This window comes from Lampetra planeri, chromosome 33 (genome assembly GCF_965212315.1).
Source record: "Lampetra planeri chromosome 33, kcLamPlan1.2.h2, whole genome shotgun sequence".
Taxonomy (NCBI): Eukaryota; Metazoa; Chordata; class Hyperoartia; order Petromyzontiformes; family Petromyzontidae; genus Lampetra; species Lampetra planeri.
Genome location: NC_136139.1, coordinates 12,134,836 through 12,153,096, shown reverse-complemented (window position 1 = coordinate 12,153,096; position 18,261 = coordinate 12,134,836). Strand labels below are relative to the sequence as shown.

The 18,261-nt window shown below is 52.7% G+C and overlaps 1 protein-coding gene across 1 annotated transcript in view; it reads left to right on the top strand.

The window, feature by feature from the left end:
• Positions 1-12,542: 12,542 nt before the first annotated feature.
• ANKEF1 (ankyrin repeat and EF-hand domain containing 1) overlaps positions 12,543-18,261 on the top strand; it is a 37,466-nt gene continuing 31,747 nt past the window's right edge. The window contains exons 1-3 of the mRNA XM_078610332.1: positions 12,543-12,982; positions 14,032-14,296; positions 17,827-18,026. Coding sequence (XP_078466458.1) covers positions 12,560-12,982; positions 14,032-14,296; positions 17,827-18,026 — 888 coding nt within the window. The 5' untranslated portion in view covers positions 12,543-12,559. The remainder of the gene's footprint in view (positions 12,983-14,031; positions 14,297-17,826; positions 18,027-18,261) is intronic.

Sequence of the window (18,261 nt, the reverse complement as noted above, 5' to 3'; positions counted from 1 at the left end):
GTCGTTTCCCCAGCCACCTTCCGCCGATCGTAGAACTGGTGGCGACACGTGGAGGGCGGCCCGAACACCTTCGCCATCAGGTGTAGTGCGGCCTGGAGCGTAGAGCGGGACGACCTTGCAGCAGATGTGAAGGCTGCAAGCGCGTCGTCGTCAAGCATCGCTGGCAACGCATGCAGGGCAGTGGTGTCGGACCACCCCGACATCTCCTGATGAGCGAGGAACCTTCGTTGGAAGGCTCCCCAGTCGCCCCCATCCGCCTTGAACGCCGACAGCGCGGGCAATCTTTGCTGGAGGACCCGATCGTCGTCGACGTCGGAGAGATTTTCCCGCGCTCCGCTGGAGTTGTGTAAAATGTCGGCTCGGTTGTCAGGCGCAAAATGGAGGGCTCCGGCGCGCGCTGATGACGTGGGCTGCGCTGCGCGGAGGTGTCCGGCCACGTGGCGTCCGTCTTTCCCGCCAATCGGTGGCGGCCCCCCAAAAACGGCGGCAACTTCCAGACTTTTGGCGCGAAGCGCCTTTTGGCGGGAATCCTCCAACGTCGCTTCCTCCACGACCCCCGCAGCCGTTTTTCCGCTCGCCGGAACGGAGATGTCGGCCAAGACAGCGGCGGCGGCGAGTAGCAACTCCGCCAACCGGGAGTGCGCGTCCTGGAGGCTGGTGTCGGAGGCAAGCGGAGCGTCGGCCATCACCGCGAAGTGCTGCATCGGCGGCAACTCCTCGTCCTCTACTCCCGAGGTCGGTGTCCCCGGTACGCCGTCGTCATCCCGACCTCGCTCGTGGGTACGGGTAGTCTTCCTTGTGTCCATACTTCTTGAAGACAGGTTTACTTCTGACGCCAGTTGTAATGTAGTAACTCGGCGGGAGACGACTTCACGGGTAACACACTCTTTATTTGATCAAACTTGGTTACAGGTGACTAACACCTACTTTGTATCTCGGGTGACAAACACCCACTTAGCTACTTGGCGACTAACGCCCACTGAGCTACTCGGATGACCAACATCCACTTAGTACTCGGGTGACAAACACCCACTTAGCTACTTGGCGACTAACGCCCACTGAGCTACTCGGATGACCAACATCCACTTAGCTACTCGGCGACTAACGCCACTGGGCTACTCGGATGACCAACATCCACTTAGTACTCGGGTGACAACCACCCACTTAGCTACTTGGCGACCAACGCCCACTGAGCTACTCGGATGACCAACATCCACTTAGCTACTCGGCGACTAACGCCACTGAGCTACTCGGATGACCAACATCCACTTAGCTACTCGGCGACTAAGTCTTCAGCTCCGTCTTCGGGTCTTCAACTGGGTAACTCTCCCCGAGTGCTCTCGCGCGTCCCCCTTTATACCCCACCTGCGGACGTCGCTGCGAGCACCCACTTATTCGACCAATCGCCGGGCGCTGGCTACGATCCTCTTTTCCCACATCTCATCGTGCCTCACCACTCACTCCGCGCCGCCCCGTCATCTGTCACTCCCGGCGCGCGCGTCCACACCACGCCCACAACGCGTGCCCAACCCCGCACCCCGCGCCGCCCCGTGATCCATCACTGTCACAGTCGGCGCACGTCAATACCACCACTACACATGGCGTGAGTGTCTGTGTGTGTGGTGTGTGCTGTGTGCAGGGTGTGAGTGTCTGTGTGTGTGTGGTGTGTACTGGGTGTAGGGGGTGAGTGTGTGTGTGGTGTGTACTGAGTGAAGGGTATGAGTGTCTGTGTGTGTGTGGTGTGTGCTGAGTGCAGGGTGTGAGTGTCTGTGTGTGTGTGGTGTACACTGGGTGCAGGGTGTGAGTGTCTGTGTGTGTGTGGTGTGTACTGAGTGCAGGGTGTGAGTGTCTGTGTGTGTGTGGTGTACACTGAGTGCAGGGTGTGAGTGTCTGTGTGTGTGCAGTGTGAACTAGGTGCAGGGTGTGAGTGTCTGTGTGTGTGTGTGCTGTGTGCAGGGTGTGAGTGTCTGTGTGTGTGTGAGGTGTGTACTGAGTGCAGGGTGTAAGTGTCTGTGTGTGTGTGGTGTACACTGAGTGCAGGGTGTGAGTGTCTGTGTGTGGTGTGTGCTGAGTGCAGGGTGTGAGTGTGTGTGTGGTGTATGCTGAGTGCAGGGTGTGAGTGTCTGTGTGTGTGGTGTGTGCTGAGTGCAGGGTGTGAGTGTCTGTGTGTGTGTGGTGTACACTGGGTGCAGGGTGTGAGTGTCTGTGTGTGTGTGGTGTGTACTGAGTGCAGGGTGTGAGTGTCTGTGTGTGTGTGGTGTACACTGAGTGCAGGGTGTGAGTGTCTGTGTGTGTGCAGTGTGTACTAGGTGCAGGGTGTGAGTGTCTGTGTGTGTGTGTGCTGTGTGCAGGGTGTGAGTGTCTGTGTGTGTGTGAGGTGTGTACTGAGTGCAGGGTGTAAGTGTCTGTGTGTGTGTGGTGTACACTGAGTGCAGGGTGTGAGTGTCTGTGTGTGGTGTGTGCTGAGTGCAGGGTGTGAGTGTGTGTGTGGTGTGTGCTGAGTGCAGGGTGTGAGTGTCTGTGTGTGTGTGGTGTGTGCTGAGTGCAGGGTGTGAGTGTCTGTGTGTGTGTGGTGTACACTGGGTGCAGGGTGTGAGTGTCTGTGTGTGTGTGGTGTGTACTGAGTGCAGGGTGTGAGTGTCTGTGTGTGTGTGGTGTACACTGAGTGCAGGGTGTGAGTGTCTGTGTGTGTGCAGTGTGTACTAGGTGCAGGGTGTGAGTGTCTGTGTGTGTGTGTGCTGTGTGCAGGGTGTGAGTGTCTGTGTGTGTGTGTGGTGTGTACTGAGTGCAGGGTGTAAGTGTCTGTGTGTGTGTGGTGTACACTGAGTGCAGGGTGTGAGTGTCTGTGTGTGGTGTGTGCTGAGTGCAGGGTGTGAGTGTGTGTGTGGTGTGTGCTGAGTGCAGGGTGTGAGTGTGTGTGTGTGGTGTGTACTGAGTGCAGGGTGTGAGTGTCTGTGTGTGTGTGGTGTGTGCTGGGTGCAGGGTGTGAGTGTCTGTGTGTGTGTGGTGTGTGCTGAGTGCAGGGGGTGAGTGTCTGTATGTGTGGGTGTACACTGAGTGCAGGGTGTGAGTGTCTGTGTGTGTGTGGTGTACACTGAGTGCAGGGTGTGAGTGTCTGTGTGTGTGCTGTGTGCAGGGTGCGAGTGTCTGTGTGTGGTGTGTGCTGAGGGCAGGGTGTGAGTGTCTGTGTGTGTGTGGTGTGTGGTGTGTACTAAGTGCAGGGTGTGAGTGTCTGTGTGTGTGCAGTGTGTACTAGGTGCAGGGTGTGAGTGTCTGTGTGTGTGTGTGTGCTGTGTGCAGGGTGTGAGTGTCTGTGTGTGTGTGGTGTGTACTGAATGCTGGGTGTAAGTGTCTGTGTGTGTGTGGTGTACACTGAGTGCAGGGTGTGCGTGTCTGTGTGTGGTGTGTGCTGAGTGCAGGGTGTGAGTGTGTGTGTGGTGTATGCTGAGTGCAGGGTGTGAGTGTCTGTGTGTGTGTGGTGTGTACTGAGTACAGGGTGTGAGTGTCTGTGTGTGTGTGGTGTGTGCTGGGTGCAGGGTGTGAGTGTCTCTGTGTGTGTGGTGTGTGCTGAGTGCAGGGGGTGAGTGTCTGTATGTGTGGGTGTACACTGAGTGCAGGGTGTGAGTGTCTGTGTGTGTGTGTGGTGTACACTGAGTGCAGGGTGTGAGTGTCTGTGTGTGGTGTGGGTGTACACAGAGTGCAGGATGTGAGTGTCTGTGTGTGTGTGGCGTACACTGAGTGCAGGGTGTGAGTGTCTGTGTGTGTGTGTGCTGTGTGCAGGGTGTGAGTGTCTGTGTGTGTGTGTGTGGTGTACACTGAGTGCAGGGTGTGAGTGTCTGTGTGTGTGTGGTGTGTACTGAGTGCAGGGTGTGAGTGTCTGTGTATGTGTGGTGTGTACTGAGTGCAGGGTGTGAGTGTCTGTGTGTGGTGTGTGCTGGGTGTAGGGTGTGAGTGTCTGTGTGTGTGTGGTGTGTGCTGGGTGCAGGGTGTGAGTGTGTGTGTGGTGTGTGCTGAGTGCAGGGTGTGAGTGTCTGTGTGTGTGTGGTGTGTACTGAGTGCAGGGTGCGAGTGTCTGTGTGTGTGTGTGGTGTGTGCAGGGTGCAGGGTGTCAGTGTCTGTATGTGTGGGTGTACACTGAGTGCAGGGTGTGAGTGTCTGTGTGTGTGTGTGTGGTGTGTACTAAGTGCAGGGTGTGAGTGTCTGTGTGTGTGTGCTGTGTGCAGGGTGTGAGTGTCTGTGTGTGGTGTGGGTGTACACTGAGTGCAGGATGTGAGTGTCTGTGTGTGTGTGGCGTACACTGAGTGCAGGGTGTGAGTGTCTGTGTGTGTGTGTGCTGTGTGCAGGGTGTGAGTGTCTGTGTGTGTGTGTGGTGTACACTGAGTGCAGGGTGTGAGTGTCTGTGTGTGTGTGGTGTGTACTGAGTGCAGGGTGTGAGTGTCTGTGTATGTGTGGTGTGTACTCAGTGCAGGGTGTGAGTGTCTGTGTGTGGTGTGTGCTGGGTGCAGGGTGTGAGTGTCTGTGTGTGTGTGGTGTGTGCTGAGTGCAGGGTGTGAGTGTATGTGTGTGTGTGTGGTGTGTACTGAGTGCAGGGTGTGAGTGTCTGTGTGTGTGTGGTGTGTACTGAGTGCAGGGTGTGAGTGTCTGTGTGTGTGTGTGGTGTGTGCTGGGTGCAGGGTGTGGGTGTCTGTATGTGTGGGTGTACACTGAGTGCAGGGTGTGAGTGTCTGTGTGTGTGTGGTGTACACTGAGTGCAGGGTGTGAGTGTCTGTGTGTGGTGTGTGCTGAGTGCAGGGTGTGAGTGTGTGTGTGGTGTGTGCTGAGTGCAGGGTGTGAGTGTCTGTGTGTGTGGGTGTACACTGAGTGCAGGGTGTGAGTGTCTGTGTGTGGTGTGTGCTGAGTGCAGGGTGTGAGTGTGTGTGTGGTGTGTGCTGAGTGCAGGGGGTGAGTGTCTGTATGTGTGGGTGTACACTGAGTGCAGGGTGTGAGTGTCTGTGTGTGTGTGGTGTACACTGAGTGCAGGGTGTGAGTGTCTGTGTGTGTGCAGTGTGTACTAGTAGCAGGGTGTGAGTGTCTGTGTGTGTGTGCTGTGTGCAGGGTGTGAGTGTCTGTGTGTGTGGTGTGTACTGAGTGCAGGGTGTGAGTGTCTGTGTGTGTGTGTGTGGTGTACACTGAGTGCAGGGTGTGAGTGTCTGTGTGTGGTGTGTGCTGAGTTCAGGGTGTGAGTGTGTGTGTGTGGTGTGTGCTGAGTGCAGGGTGTGAGTGTCTGTGTGTGTGTGGTGTGTACTGAGTGCAGGGTGTGAGTGTCTGTGTGTGTGTGGTGTGTACTGAGTGCAGGGTGTGAGTGTCTGTGTGTGTGTGGTGTGTGCTGGGTGCAGGGTGTGAGTGTCTGTGTGTGTGTGGTGTGTGCTGGGTGCAGGGTGTGAGTGTGTGTGTGGTGTGTGGTGTACACTGAGTGCAGGGTGTGAGTGTCTGTGTGTGTGTGGTGTACACTGAGTGCAGGGTGTGAGTGTCTCTGTGTGTGTGTGGTGTGTACTAAGTGCAGGGTGTGAGTGTCTGTGTGTGTGTGTGGTGTACACTGAGTGCAGGGTGTGAGTGTCTGTGTGCTGTGTGCAGGGTGTGAGTGTCTGTGTGTGGTGTGTGCTGAGTGCAGGGTGTGAGTGTCTGTGTGTGTGTGGGTGTACACTGAGTGCAGGGTGTGAGTGTCTGTGTGTGTGTGGCGTACACTGAGTGCAGGGTGTGAGTGTCTGTGTGTGTGTGTGCTGTGTGCAGGGTGTGAGTGTCTGTGTGTGGTGTACACTGAGTGCAGGGTGTGAGTGTCTGTGTGTGTGTGGTGTGTGCTGAGTGCAGGGTGTGAGTGTCTGTGTGTGTGTGGTGTGTACTGAGTGCAGGGTGTGAGTGTCTGTGTGTGTGTGGTGTGTACTGAGTGCAGGGTGTGAGTGTCTGTGTGTGTGTGGTGTGTGCTGGGTGCAGGGTGTGAGTGTCTGTGTGTGTGTGGTGTGTGCTGAGTGCAGGGGGTGAGTGTCTGTATGTGTGGGTGTACACTGAGTGCAGGGTGTGAGTGTCTGTGTGTGTGTGGTGTACACTGAGTGCAGGGTGTGAGTGTCTGTGTGTGTGTGTGGTGTGTACTAAGTGCAGGGTGTGAGTGTCTGTGTCTGTGTGTGTGGTGTACACTGAGTGCAGGGTGTGAGTATCTGTGTGTGTGTGGGGTGTGTGCTGGGTGCAGGGTGTGGGTGTCTGTATGTGTGGGTGTACACTGAGTGCAGGGTGTGAGTGTCTGTGTGTGTGTGGTGTACACTGAGTGCAGGGTGTGAGTGTCTGTGTGTGGTGTGTGCTGAGTGCAGGGTGTGAGTGTGTGTGTGGTGTGTGCTGAGTGCAGGGTGTGAGTGTCTGTGTGTGTGGGTGTACACTGAGTGCAGGGTGTGAGTGTCTGTGTGTGGTGTGTGCTGAGTGCAGGGTGTGAGTGTGTGTGTGGTGTGTGCTGAGTGCAGGGTGTGAGTGTATGTGTGTGGTGTGTGCTGAGTGCAGGGTGTGAGTGTCTGTGTGTGTGTGGTGTACACTGAGTGCAGGGTGTGAGTGTCTGTGTGTGTGCAGTGTGTACTAGTAGCAGGGTGTGAGTGTCTGTGTGTGTGTGCTGTGTGCAGGGTGTGAGTGTCTGTGTGTGTGTGTGGTGTGTACTGAGTGCAGGGTGTGAGTGTCTGTGTGTGTGTGGCGTACACTGAGTGCAGGGTGTGAGTGTCTGTGTGTGTGTGTGCTGTGTGCAGGGTGTGAGTGTCTGTGTGTGGTGTACACTGAGTGCAGGGTGTGAGTGTCTGTGTGTGTGTGGTGTGTGCTGAGTGCAGGGTGTGAGTGTCTGTGTGTGTGTGGTGTGTACTGAGTGCAGGGTGTGAGTGTCTGTGTGTGTGTGGTGTGTACTGAGTGCAGGGTGTGAGTGTCTGTGTGTGTGTGGTGTGTGCTGGGTGCAGGGTGTGAGTGTCTGTGTGTGTGTGGTGTGTGCTGAGTGCAGGGGGTGAGTGTCTGTATGTGTGGGTGTACACTGAGTGCAGGGTGTGAGTGTCTGTGTGTGTGTGGTGTACACTGAGTGCAGGGTGTGAGTGTCTGTGTGTGTGTGTTGTGTGTACTAAGTGCAGGGTGTGAGTGTCTGTGTCTGTGTGTGTGGTGTACACTGAGTGCAGGGTGTGAGTGTCTGTGTGTGTGTGCTGTGTGCAGGGTGTGAGTGGCTGTGTGTGGTGTGTGCTGAGTGCAGGGTGTGAGTATCTGTGTGTGTGTGGGGTGTGTGCTGGGTGCAGGGTGTGGGTGTCTGTATGTGTGGGTGTACACTGAGTGCAGGGTGTGAGTGTCTGTGTGTGTGTGGTGTGTGCTGGGTGCAGGGTGTGAGTGTCTGTGTGTGTGTGGTGTGTGCTGGGTGCAGGGTGTGAGTGTCTGTGTGTTTACTGAGTGCAGGGGGTGGGTGTCTGTGTGTGTGTGGTGTACACTGAGTGCAGGGTGCGAGTGTCTGTGTGTGTGGTGTACACTGAGTGCAGGGTGTGAGTCTCTGTGTGTGTGTGGTGTGTACTGACTGCAGGGTTATGAATGTCCGTGTGTGTGTGGTGTGTACACTGAGTGCAGGGTGTGAGTGTGTGTGTGGTGTGTGTGCTGAGTGCAGGGTGTGAGTGTCTGTGTGTGTGTGGCGTACACTGGTACAGTAGGGGGCACAGGTGGTGCATCAGCCAGTCATCTCGGTCATCTCGGTCAGTCGACCCGTGGCACCTGGGTCTGCCCCGTGACCTCCTGCCAGCGGGCGTTCGACACTTCACGTGGCCTCAAGGTGCACATGGCCTGGCACAAGCGTCGTGGTGACGTCACCGCCACTTAGTGGCGAATGGCGGTTGTTGTTGTTGGTGTGTGTGTTGAGTGCAGGGTGTGAGTGTCTGTGTGTGTGTGGCGTACACTGAGTGCAGCGTGTGAGTGTCTGTGTGAGTGTGCTGTGTGCAGGGTGTGAGTGTCTGTGTGTGTGTGGTGTACACTGAGTGCAGGGTGTGAGTGTCTGTGTGGTGTGTACTGAGTGCAGGGGGTGGGTGTCTGTGTGTGTGTGGTGTACACTGAGTGCAGGGTGCGAGTGTCTGTGTGTGTGGTGTGTACTGACTGCAGGGTGTGAATGTCTGTGTGTGTGTAGTGTGTACACTGAGTGCAGGGTGTGAGTGTGTGTGTGGTGTGTGTGCTGAGTGCAGGGTGTGAGTGTCTGTGTGTGTGTGGCGTACACTGAGTGCAGGGTGTGAGTCTCTTTGTGTGTGTGGTGTGTACTGACTGCAGGGTGTGAATGTCTGTGTGTGTGTGGTGTGTACACTGAGTGCAGGGTGTGAGTGTGTGTGTGGTGTGTGTGCTGAGTGCAGGGTGTGAGTGTATGTGTGTGTGGTGTACACTGAGTGCAGGGTGTGAGTTTCTTTGTGTGTGTGGTGAGTACTGACTGCAGGGTGTGAATGTCTGTGTGTGTGTGGTGTGTGTGCTGAGTGCAGGGTGTGAGTGTCTGTGTGTGTGTGGTGTAATAGTTCCAAGCGGTGTCTGAATTTCCCGTGGGCCTCCCCAAGTCGAATCAGCCTACGGCGAGGTTTGGGGCCACCATACGCACGCATGGAGGGGTTTAACCCAAATGCGTGTACGCTTGCGTTTGGGGGATTTGCGTACGCATCGGAAACGGAGGGGGGTGGGGTGAAGCCTCGATCACAATTAATCTGTCTACATTGGCCTTCAAATGCGTTAGATAGTCCGGCGGTGGACTATCTGTTTGCTTAAACACGTTAATATTATTCATCCTTGATCGTTTCTGCGTGGATTAAATATCGGCCATTCTATATGATTTCGGGGGGTGCGTCAAGCGTACGTACGCAGGTAGGGGGGGGGTGTAAAAGGTACGCGTGCGTACAGGGAGAGGGAGGGGTCAAGTTTTGACAGATTTTTGCGTACTCACTAAATGGATGGCCCCTTTGTGGACATTAACACGGGGGGGGGGAGCGATCGTGCGCGTTCATGGCCACGACAGTCACACACGTGCCGTGTCTGCACTCTCTCGAATGTCTCTGCTGTCTGCACGGCAGTGTCGTCACGTCGCGCCTCTGCCATTTGGCTGGATGTTGAAGCAGTGATGGCCTCATCATCCTCCTCCCCAACTCCGGGTTCGCAGACCTCAACATAATACTTTCTCCTGTATATCTACATCAACATTGGGGGGGACCAGATCTTCCAGGGGGTCTGGGGGTCCCAACCCAGAAAAATATCAAAATTTGAAAATAAAATATTTAAAAAAATCCCTAACACAAGGGATGGTTTTAGTTTTTTTACAATAATGTCTAGTAGTGTATTGTATTACATTGCTCTGTTTTTTACCATTTCTTGCTTCATTATATGTAATGTTTAAGATTAGGGATTAATAAAGTACAACCATAACAACAATCATATGAACAGAAATCTATGCATTGATTTATATGAAGACAAGTCCAGATTTTGTGGCCAATGTTTAGCAAATTGTTCTTTTTATTTACATAGCATAGCAATTATTTATACTTTTTCATATTTTTATAGCAATATATTGGGGGGGACATTTTGAGCATATTTTAATATTTGGGGGGGGGGATGTGTCTCTCCCCCAATATAATTACGGCCTTGCAACATGATGCCTGTCTGTATCCTCCATGTCTCATCTACATCTGCATGATCCCTGTCTGTATCTGGGGTGTCTGTATGACAGCCGTCTGCCTCCTGTTTACAAGCTCCCCTGAGTGTGCCCGATCGCCCCGACGACCATGCTTATTGTCCCCGTGAATTCTCGCATCACTACGCTACAGGTCACAACAACGCACTCGCCCACTTACTCGCCTACCCACTCACCACACTTTGCTCAATTCAAGAAACATGTTTCCCTCTGATCCATTACAGCTGCGATAGTGTTATGTGTTGCTGGCCTCCGCTTGACGTTGCGTTGAGGCATGTGGGCCTGGACTCAGCAACTGTTTACAAAGGGGGTAGAGGGGTCTCGGTGGCTCCCCGTGCCACCCCGTGCCCCCCCCCCCACCCCTTGCGAGGGGAAGGCAGCAGGCGTCGTATTTGGACGTGGCAGTGCTGAGGAGGCGAATGCCTGTGTCTGCGGTCGGGATTAATTGGCCCGGCCTCGCCAATCTGCGTGTCCCACGCGGCCCGCACTGGGAGAGTAATTTGTGAATCCGGCGGCTGAGCCACGCGCCGCCGTGCCGCCCTCCCCCTCCCCCTATCGCCCATTACACAGATAAATCGCGGAGAAGAGAATTCATTTAGCGCAGAAATGAGAGCCGCGCCAGGCAGCCCCGGGTAATTGGCTGCCTCTTCCCACACAGCCAGTCTCAATTGTCCCGCACCTTCCCAATTCTGTGGGTGACCTTCCGACGCACGCCTGCCTCCTCCAGAAATTGACTCGTTTCTGTTTGTAAATGAGGTGTCCAAACCCGAGTCAATCTCCCGCTCCATTAGGCGGGTCCTGTCGGGGGAGACCCGAACCGCGAAGCGAATCTGACGGCGGCCGGGAGAGAGAGAAAACGAGGTTCGGGGAGCAGAGGAGGGAGGGGGCGTGGGTGGACGGCTCCCGCCCAACTCCCCACTGCAAACCTGTCCACCCGTATTTTCCACCCGCCTCTTCCACCCATACCGTCCACCAGAGGTGGGACAAAGTCATTGTTATGCAAGTCCAAGTCGAGTCGCAAGTCATCAAATTCATGACTCGAGTCTGACTCGAGTCCAAGTCACATGACTCGAGTCCACATCTCATAGGTGGGACAAAGTCATTGTTATGCAAGTCCAAGTCGAGTCGCAAGTCATCAAATTCATGACTCGAGTCTGACTCGAGTCCAAGTCACATGACTCGAGTCCACACCTCTGCCGTCCACCACCCGCCTCCTCCATCCATCTCATCCACCCACCGTGCCCGGCTGTGTTGCACCAACACGCGGGTTTTCTCTCGCGTTGTGCTCCCTGTCGTGTGACGGGTGTGACTGCGTGGTGGATGTGACTGCGTGGTGTGATGGGTCTGACTGCGTGGGGTGATGGGTGTGAGTAGTGATGGTGATAATAATATAAAATGTTCACAGTGGCGTTATGTATTCAACTGCATCTGGAGGCGGAGAGATCACGATGTTTTCTGCAAATTAATGATGAGAGTTATACGCGTGGGAGGAAACTGGAGCATCCAGAGAACCCCCGCGTGTTTGCGAGGGGGCAACACTCCATCCCATTAATAAGACACCCATTATATTATTCCGCACTTTGCTATATCGCCTTCTCCTCGCGATCCACGCTCCTCAACTCCCGACGGGAGGGAGTTTCGCACACAACGCTGGCTTACAAGCCACGGATCTAGCCACCGCCGTATGTCTATTGTTGAGTGATTATGGTTGCGGGATGGTGGTGGTGGCACACGCCTGTAATCTTGCACTGTGGAGGCAGCGAGGGGTTGTTGGATCGAAGAAATAAAAGTCCTGCGAGACTCCGTTCCCGTGGGCATCGAGGAACCACATACCCTGGCTCGCCAGCAGAATGCAGTACAGCAAAGTGTTGCCTTAATATCAGCTGTTCCTTCTGTATGATGGGATAGAGTGTTGCCCCCTCGCATGCGTGGGTTTTCTCCGGGTACTCCGGTTTCTCCACCGCATTATAAACACTTACTAATTGATTGAGAAACTCTTCATATATAGAGAACTGTGGAGCAATTGTTAGCACTTGCTTACCAACTGGCAGCCTTCCAGCTTGGTCTGTGGTTGCTCATCGATTGTGAGATGCAATTTGCATACACGACGGCGCAAACATCTAAAACGTATCAATTGGATTATTTTTTTAGATAGTATAGTGATGGTAGGGTTAAGTGATGGTAGTAACGATGATGATGGCAGTGGTGTGATATTAGGGTTAAATGATGGCAGTGATGGCGCTGGTACTGGATGGTCGTGATGGTCGTGTTAAGTGATGGTAATGATGGCAGGGTTAAGTGATGGTAGTGTTGGTGATTGTAGTGATGGTAGGATTAATTTATGGTCGTTATAGTCGAGTTACGTGATGGTAGTGATGGTAGGATTAAGTGATGGTCGGGTTACGTGATGGCAGTGGTGGTAGTAATGGTGATGGTATTAATGGTAGGGTTAAATGATGGTCGTGTTAGTAATGGTAGTGATGGTAGGGTTAAGTGATGGTAGTGATGGTGATGGTATGATTAAGTGATGGTAGTGATGGTAGGGTTAAGTGATGGTAGTAATGGTGATGGTAAGGTTAAGTGATGGTGATGGTAGGGTTAAGTGATGGTAGTGATAGTAGTGATGGTAGGGTTAAGTGATGGTAGTGATAGTAGTGATGGTAGTGATGGTTAAGTGATGGTAGTGGTGGTAGTGATGGTAGGGTTAAGTGATGGTAGTGGTGGTAGGGTTAGGTTATGGTAGTGATGGTGATGGTAATGGTGGTAGTGATGGTGATGGTTAAGTGATGGTAGTGATGGTGGTAGGGAGTTTTGTAGAGGCCACGTGACGCGCCCGCTTCTCGGGGTCACGTGGGCGGGGTTTTTACGAGGTCAATGGTTTCCGTAGCAACCAGACGCGTGTCGCCGCGTCTCCCCGCGTGTCCGTGTGTCCCCGTGTCTCCCCGTGTCCCCTTGTGTCCCCGTGTCCGCGTCCCTCCGTGTCTCTCCGTTCTCCGTCTCCCTGTGTCTCCCCGTGTCCCCGTGTCCCCGTGTGTCCCCGTGTGTCCCCCCGTGTGTCCCCGCGTCTCGGAGTGCGGCTATGTAATTGCCGCGTGGCACGGATTGAGCGAGGAGCTCGCCAAGACAATGTGGCACCCGGGCGAGGGGGGCCCTGGCGAGGGGGGCCCTGGCGGCGCGGAGCGGGGAGCAGTGGGGGGCTGCGAGCCGCCAGGAGGCTGGGACGTGGGAGCGCGTCGCCTGCTCACGCTGCACGCCTACAAACTCCTGCAGCTCATCCGCTCCCAGGACGAGGCACAGGTGGGGGGGGGGCAGCGTGATTGTGATGGTGCTGTGATTGGTGATGGTGCTGTGTGAATGGTGATGCTGTGGTGGTGGTGGTGCTGTGAGTGGTGATGGTGCTGTGTGAGTGGTGATCCTGTGGTGGTGGTGGTGGTGGTGTGAGTGGTGATGGTGCTGTGTGAGTGGTGATCCTGTGGTGGTGGTGGTGTGAGTGGTGATGGTGCTGTGTGAGTGGTGATCCTGTGGTGGTGGTGGTGCTGTGAGTGGTGATGGTGCTGTGTGAGTGGTGATCCTGTGGTGGTGGTGCTGTGAGTGGTGATGGTGCTGTGTGAGTAGTGATGCTGTGGTGGTGGTGGTGTGAGTGGTGATGGTGCTGTGTGAGTGGTGATGCTGTGGTGATACTGTGAGTGGTGGTGCTGTGATGGTGCTGTAAGTGGTGATACTGTGAGTAGCGATGCTGTGATGGTGTTGTGAGTGGTGATGGTGCTGTGTGGTTGGTGATGCTGTGGTGGTGGTGTGAATGGTGATGGTGCTGTGAGTGGTGATACTGTGAGTGGTGGTGCTGTGATGGTGCTGTAAGTGGTGATGCTGTGAGTAGCGATGCTGTGATGGTGTTGTGAGTGGTGATGGTGCTGTGTGGTCGGTGATGCTGTGGTGTTGGTGTGAGTGGTGATGGTGCTGTGTGAGTGATGATGCTGTGGTGGTGGTGTGAGTGGTGATGGTGCTGTGAGTGGTGATGCTGTGATGGTGTTGTGAGTGGTGATGGTACTGAGTGGTGATACTGTGATGGTGGTGGTGCTGTGTGAGTGGTGATGGTGCTGTATGAGTGGTGATGCTGTGATGGTGCTGTGAGTGGTGATGCTGTGATGGTGCTGTGTGAGTGGTGATGGTGCTGTGAGTGGTGATGCTGTGATGCTGTGAAACACAAATTGACAAAAATGTTTGCCCGTATTGAAACGGCTGTACGCCGTAGGGACCTTAAAACTCTATTTCCCTGTACAAGAATACGGGTAAACCGTATGGTTTGACACGGTATGCAGGCCGATTTAACCTTTGTCCTTCGCAAGGTTCGGAAGCTGTGCCGCCTGGGCTCACCGGACCTGGTGAACGCTGCGGAGCCTGAGACGGGCCAGTGTGGCCTGCACGTGGCGGCCGCCATGAACCTCCACGCCATGTGCACCGTGCTGCTAGCCTTGGGCGCACGACCAGACGTGCAAGACCACCAGGGCTGGAGCCCCGTGATGGTGGCCGCGGCACTGGGCCACGAGTCCGTGGTGGAAGTGCTGGCCGCCGCCAAGGCCAGCATGGCCCTGCTGGACCGCGACGGCAGAGGTATGGCCAAGCGCATCCTTGCCTCGTCACAGCTCTGAACGCTTGCTCTGTGACCGGACTCGTGTTGTTTTAGTCTTTTTTTTTTAATCGCCCACAGGCCCAGAGAACATGAAGCGGCCGGCAAAGTGAACGTAACATAATTAATGTGAATACACGAACCTCTAATGATCACCTCCTGCTCCCTTGTGGACTCATTTCATAATGATGGCTGATGATGATGCTGGTTGTAACCACACTTCCATAGGTAAAGTCACGTAGAAGGGAAGTAATAAAATAATAAAAATGAAACATAATAAAATAATTCTCACGACGTTTCGGCCACAACGCAAGCAGCCGTCCTCAGGTGCCGTCCTCAGGTGACAGACCTGGTGTTCACCTGAAGACGGCTGCTTGCGTTGTGGCCGAAACGTCGTGAGAATTATTTTATTATGTTTTATTTTTATTATTTTATTACTTCCCTTCTACGTGACTTTACCGAAAGAACCAAGAAGATGAATCCCTGCAGTCACGAAAGCTTTAAATTGAAATTTACACTTCCATATCCATTGGAGTGAGATTGCTCTCAGACACACCGGTGCACTGAAGCAATAATCGACACATTTGTTTATGTGACTATTGGCTGTGTTGGGTGGAAGAAGGTTTACGACACACATTTTACTTACGCGATCTGACACTCAAATCAATTAAGAATCAGTGAGTTGAGATTGGGAGAGGTAGGTGGAGAACGAGGCCATGGAAGGTCTAGACAACAGTGAAGTGATGTTGGAGTTCACCCAGGACTGCAATGGGAGCCAAGAGAGGGGTTTGAATATTGGAGTGAAGCTTACTCATTCACAGGTTTGGTTGATAAATCTGGCAGCTGTAATTTGGATTATTTTAAGGTGAGGGATGTCAAGAGGCCGTAGTGTATTGAGTTACAGTATTCCAGTTGGGGTGTGATGAAGGCTTGGATGAGGGTCTCAGCAGACATCGATGGTGTAAGGAAGTGGTGGATCTGGGAGATGTGCAGATGGAGAGAGAAGCCCCTGCAGTGTTCAGAGATGTGAGAGGTGAACAAGAGCTGGGGTTCATTGACAACTCCGTCATAACTGGCACTATTTTCCAACATGATGTCAGGAGTATCGACTGAGAGCATGAGCTTTCAGTCAAGACGTTGCGAATAGGGCCCAATGCATGTAAACTATATTTTTTCTTTCAAGTTCACTCTAACACTGTACACTGTAACTATAGCTGGTAACAAGCTGTACATTCGGAAGATAGACCTACCCATTATTAACAGTATTCAGTGTTTCCGCTATCATTCTCCTTGCCTGGCGGCACGCCAGGCCTACTGAATATTCAAAATAAATTGCTCGTGTTTAGTTTTGAAGTGCTATTTTACAATTGCATAGTCAATTAAATGATACACAATGCAAGAAGCAGAGATTTAAATGTTATTAAGCCCCCTGCCCCCCCCCAAATATAGACGTCAAACTCTGCCCATAACTGAGAGTAAACTTTTGGATAGTTTGAAGATTTCTAGTATTCATTTGAAGGAATTTTGAATCCAAAGACGAAATGTCAAAAGTCGAGAGTGCGGTGCAGCCATGGCAATGCACAACACAGCTCATGCAGCAATCACAGAGTCATTCGAGTCAGCACTGTTCTCCACGTCACACACCAAGGTTACTAAGCTCTCCCACTTGGGGTGGGAGAAGCATGGGGGTGGGGTGAAGGTGCAGTCAGGCGCATTTCACCTCCGTTGGCTTGCCCAGACTCGTAACACTCGCAACAGCGTGGGGGTTGCATCATACCCCCCCGCCCCCGTCACTCACTTGGTCATGGGTAGTTGACAGCGTGGCCACCTAATTTAGAGCAGTAAGCAGTAATTAATGTGGTAAACGGTAGCAGAAAATGGGCGCTCCAAATGTGGCCCCTGGCTCTGTACAATTAATGTCAGTTGCCTTCGGTTTATAAATTAGAAAGGCGTGTAAAATGTGAAGACTTGGAGGTGGCTAATGACATGTCACTGCTTTGTGATGAAAGAGGTGCCACGGTGGCGAGATGTTAACTACCTCGCTTGGTATACAGGATATCATGGGTTCGATCCCAACTCTAACGCCTGTATATTTTGAGTTTGCATGTTCTCCCCGTGGTCGAGTGGATTTTTCTCCTGGTCCTCTGGTTTTTCCCTCCACATGTAGAAACATGCGTTTAGAGTATTTGGCTAATATAAATTTCAACACGATAAACCACTTAGTTTAGCTATCATTTGTGGCCACGTCGCTTGTGAAAACGAGCGATGTAGATCAGTGGGCTCACCTGGTAACATAAAAATGGTTTAGTTTATCTTTGAGGTCTGAGATCCGGATCTGAATCTGAGTTCTAACCACCCATGATTAAACTGGGTTGTCAGCCGTAGTGACTTGATGGTTTTAGCCCAGTTACCAACATGCACACACACTAACTGGCCAGCCCGCTCAGCGGTAGAGCAAGCAGCTCACATTTGAAATGTTGTGAGTAAAAGTCCTTATTGGGGGTTGATTTAGTCCATCATCTCTCCAGGGTTGATAAAAATGAGTACCACTTTTTTGAGAAAGTCAAATGTCTTATGGAACACTCATCCCCACCATAGGAATGCAGAATTTCCACTGCTGGCTCATGGCTGTAAACAAGAGATAAGCACCATCTCAATGCGACTTTGACTTGACCATTGACTGCATAAAAAATAGTTATGTTAAATTAGTTTCTCACATCATTGAGATTTGTTGACAGTAATGCACACTCTTTTAAGGGCATATTGATGGCGTTCCCCTTGTTGCTATGGGAGTGACTCAGAAGTAATTATGTAACATTATCTTCTGCAAGACTTGTGAATGGACAGTTATTCCTCTTTGTCATGATGCCAAAAGCTCAATTTGTGAATCCTGCAATTGGGAAGGAAAACAAGGTAAGTATTTTAGCCTTGTATATTTAGTGCCACGGAGGCGAGATGTTAACTACCTCGCCTGGTATGCAGGAAGTTGTGGGTTCGATCCCGATCCCGACCCTGACACCTGTATATTTGGAGTTGGTGTTAGACGCCGTTTGAGAGGAGGCTCACAAGAAAGCTGTCTCTGGTGTGGACCAATTCGTTTCAAGGACAATGCATATATTATCAGTGTATGTTTTTTGTTTGCATTCTAACCACAAGCATTGTGGTTAATGCAGACATGATTCCTTGTAAAATGTTTCAGTTTGGTGTTTTGACATCTTAACACCTGTTTTGTTGCCAGAAAAAAGGGGAAAAACCGAGTATCATATCAGTTTTAGAATAGTTCATTTTAAAAACATTGCTAATCCATTCCTGCTATACAGTACCGCTGACCCAGCTGGCCGGTCATTGGTAACTAGGCTGACACGATTAACTCACTACGCCTCATAACCCAGTTATTATTCACGGGTGGCTGAAACTCGTTGATGATCACATGGTCCGTGTGCGATTAGAGTGAGACGACAAACCCCGGCCACCCTCTCAATATATGAGCATGGCTCTGTGCGGCGTCTTGCAGGCGTTTTCTTCCACTGCCTGCAGCCGTCTCAACGGCACGAGCGCTGCATGCGGCTGGTGCTGCGCGGCGACGCCGATGTGAACTTAGTGTCGCGGGCCGGCACACATGCGCTCTTCCTGGCCGCTCAGCTCGCGGCGATCAGCCCCAACATGAGCCTGCAGCTGCTGCAGCACGGAGCCGACGCCAACGCATCCGACAGCGTGAGTAGCTGTGTCACATGACAGCAAGAGTGAGTACGTACGCACATGTGTGAATGTTGAACTTCTTTCGCACCGTATGTAGCCAACCGTGCTAATCGGAGGTGCGGGAGGAAGGACAACAAACTAAACACGAAAAGCAGTTCTGAAGAAATTAGTTTGTCAATCTAAGGGATTTAAAAGTGTATAGCTCCCAGCGGCTACCTAATATCAGAAGGAAGAGCATTCCAGACGGCCG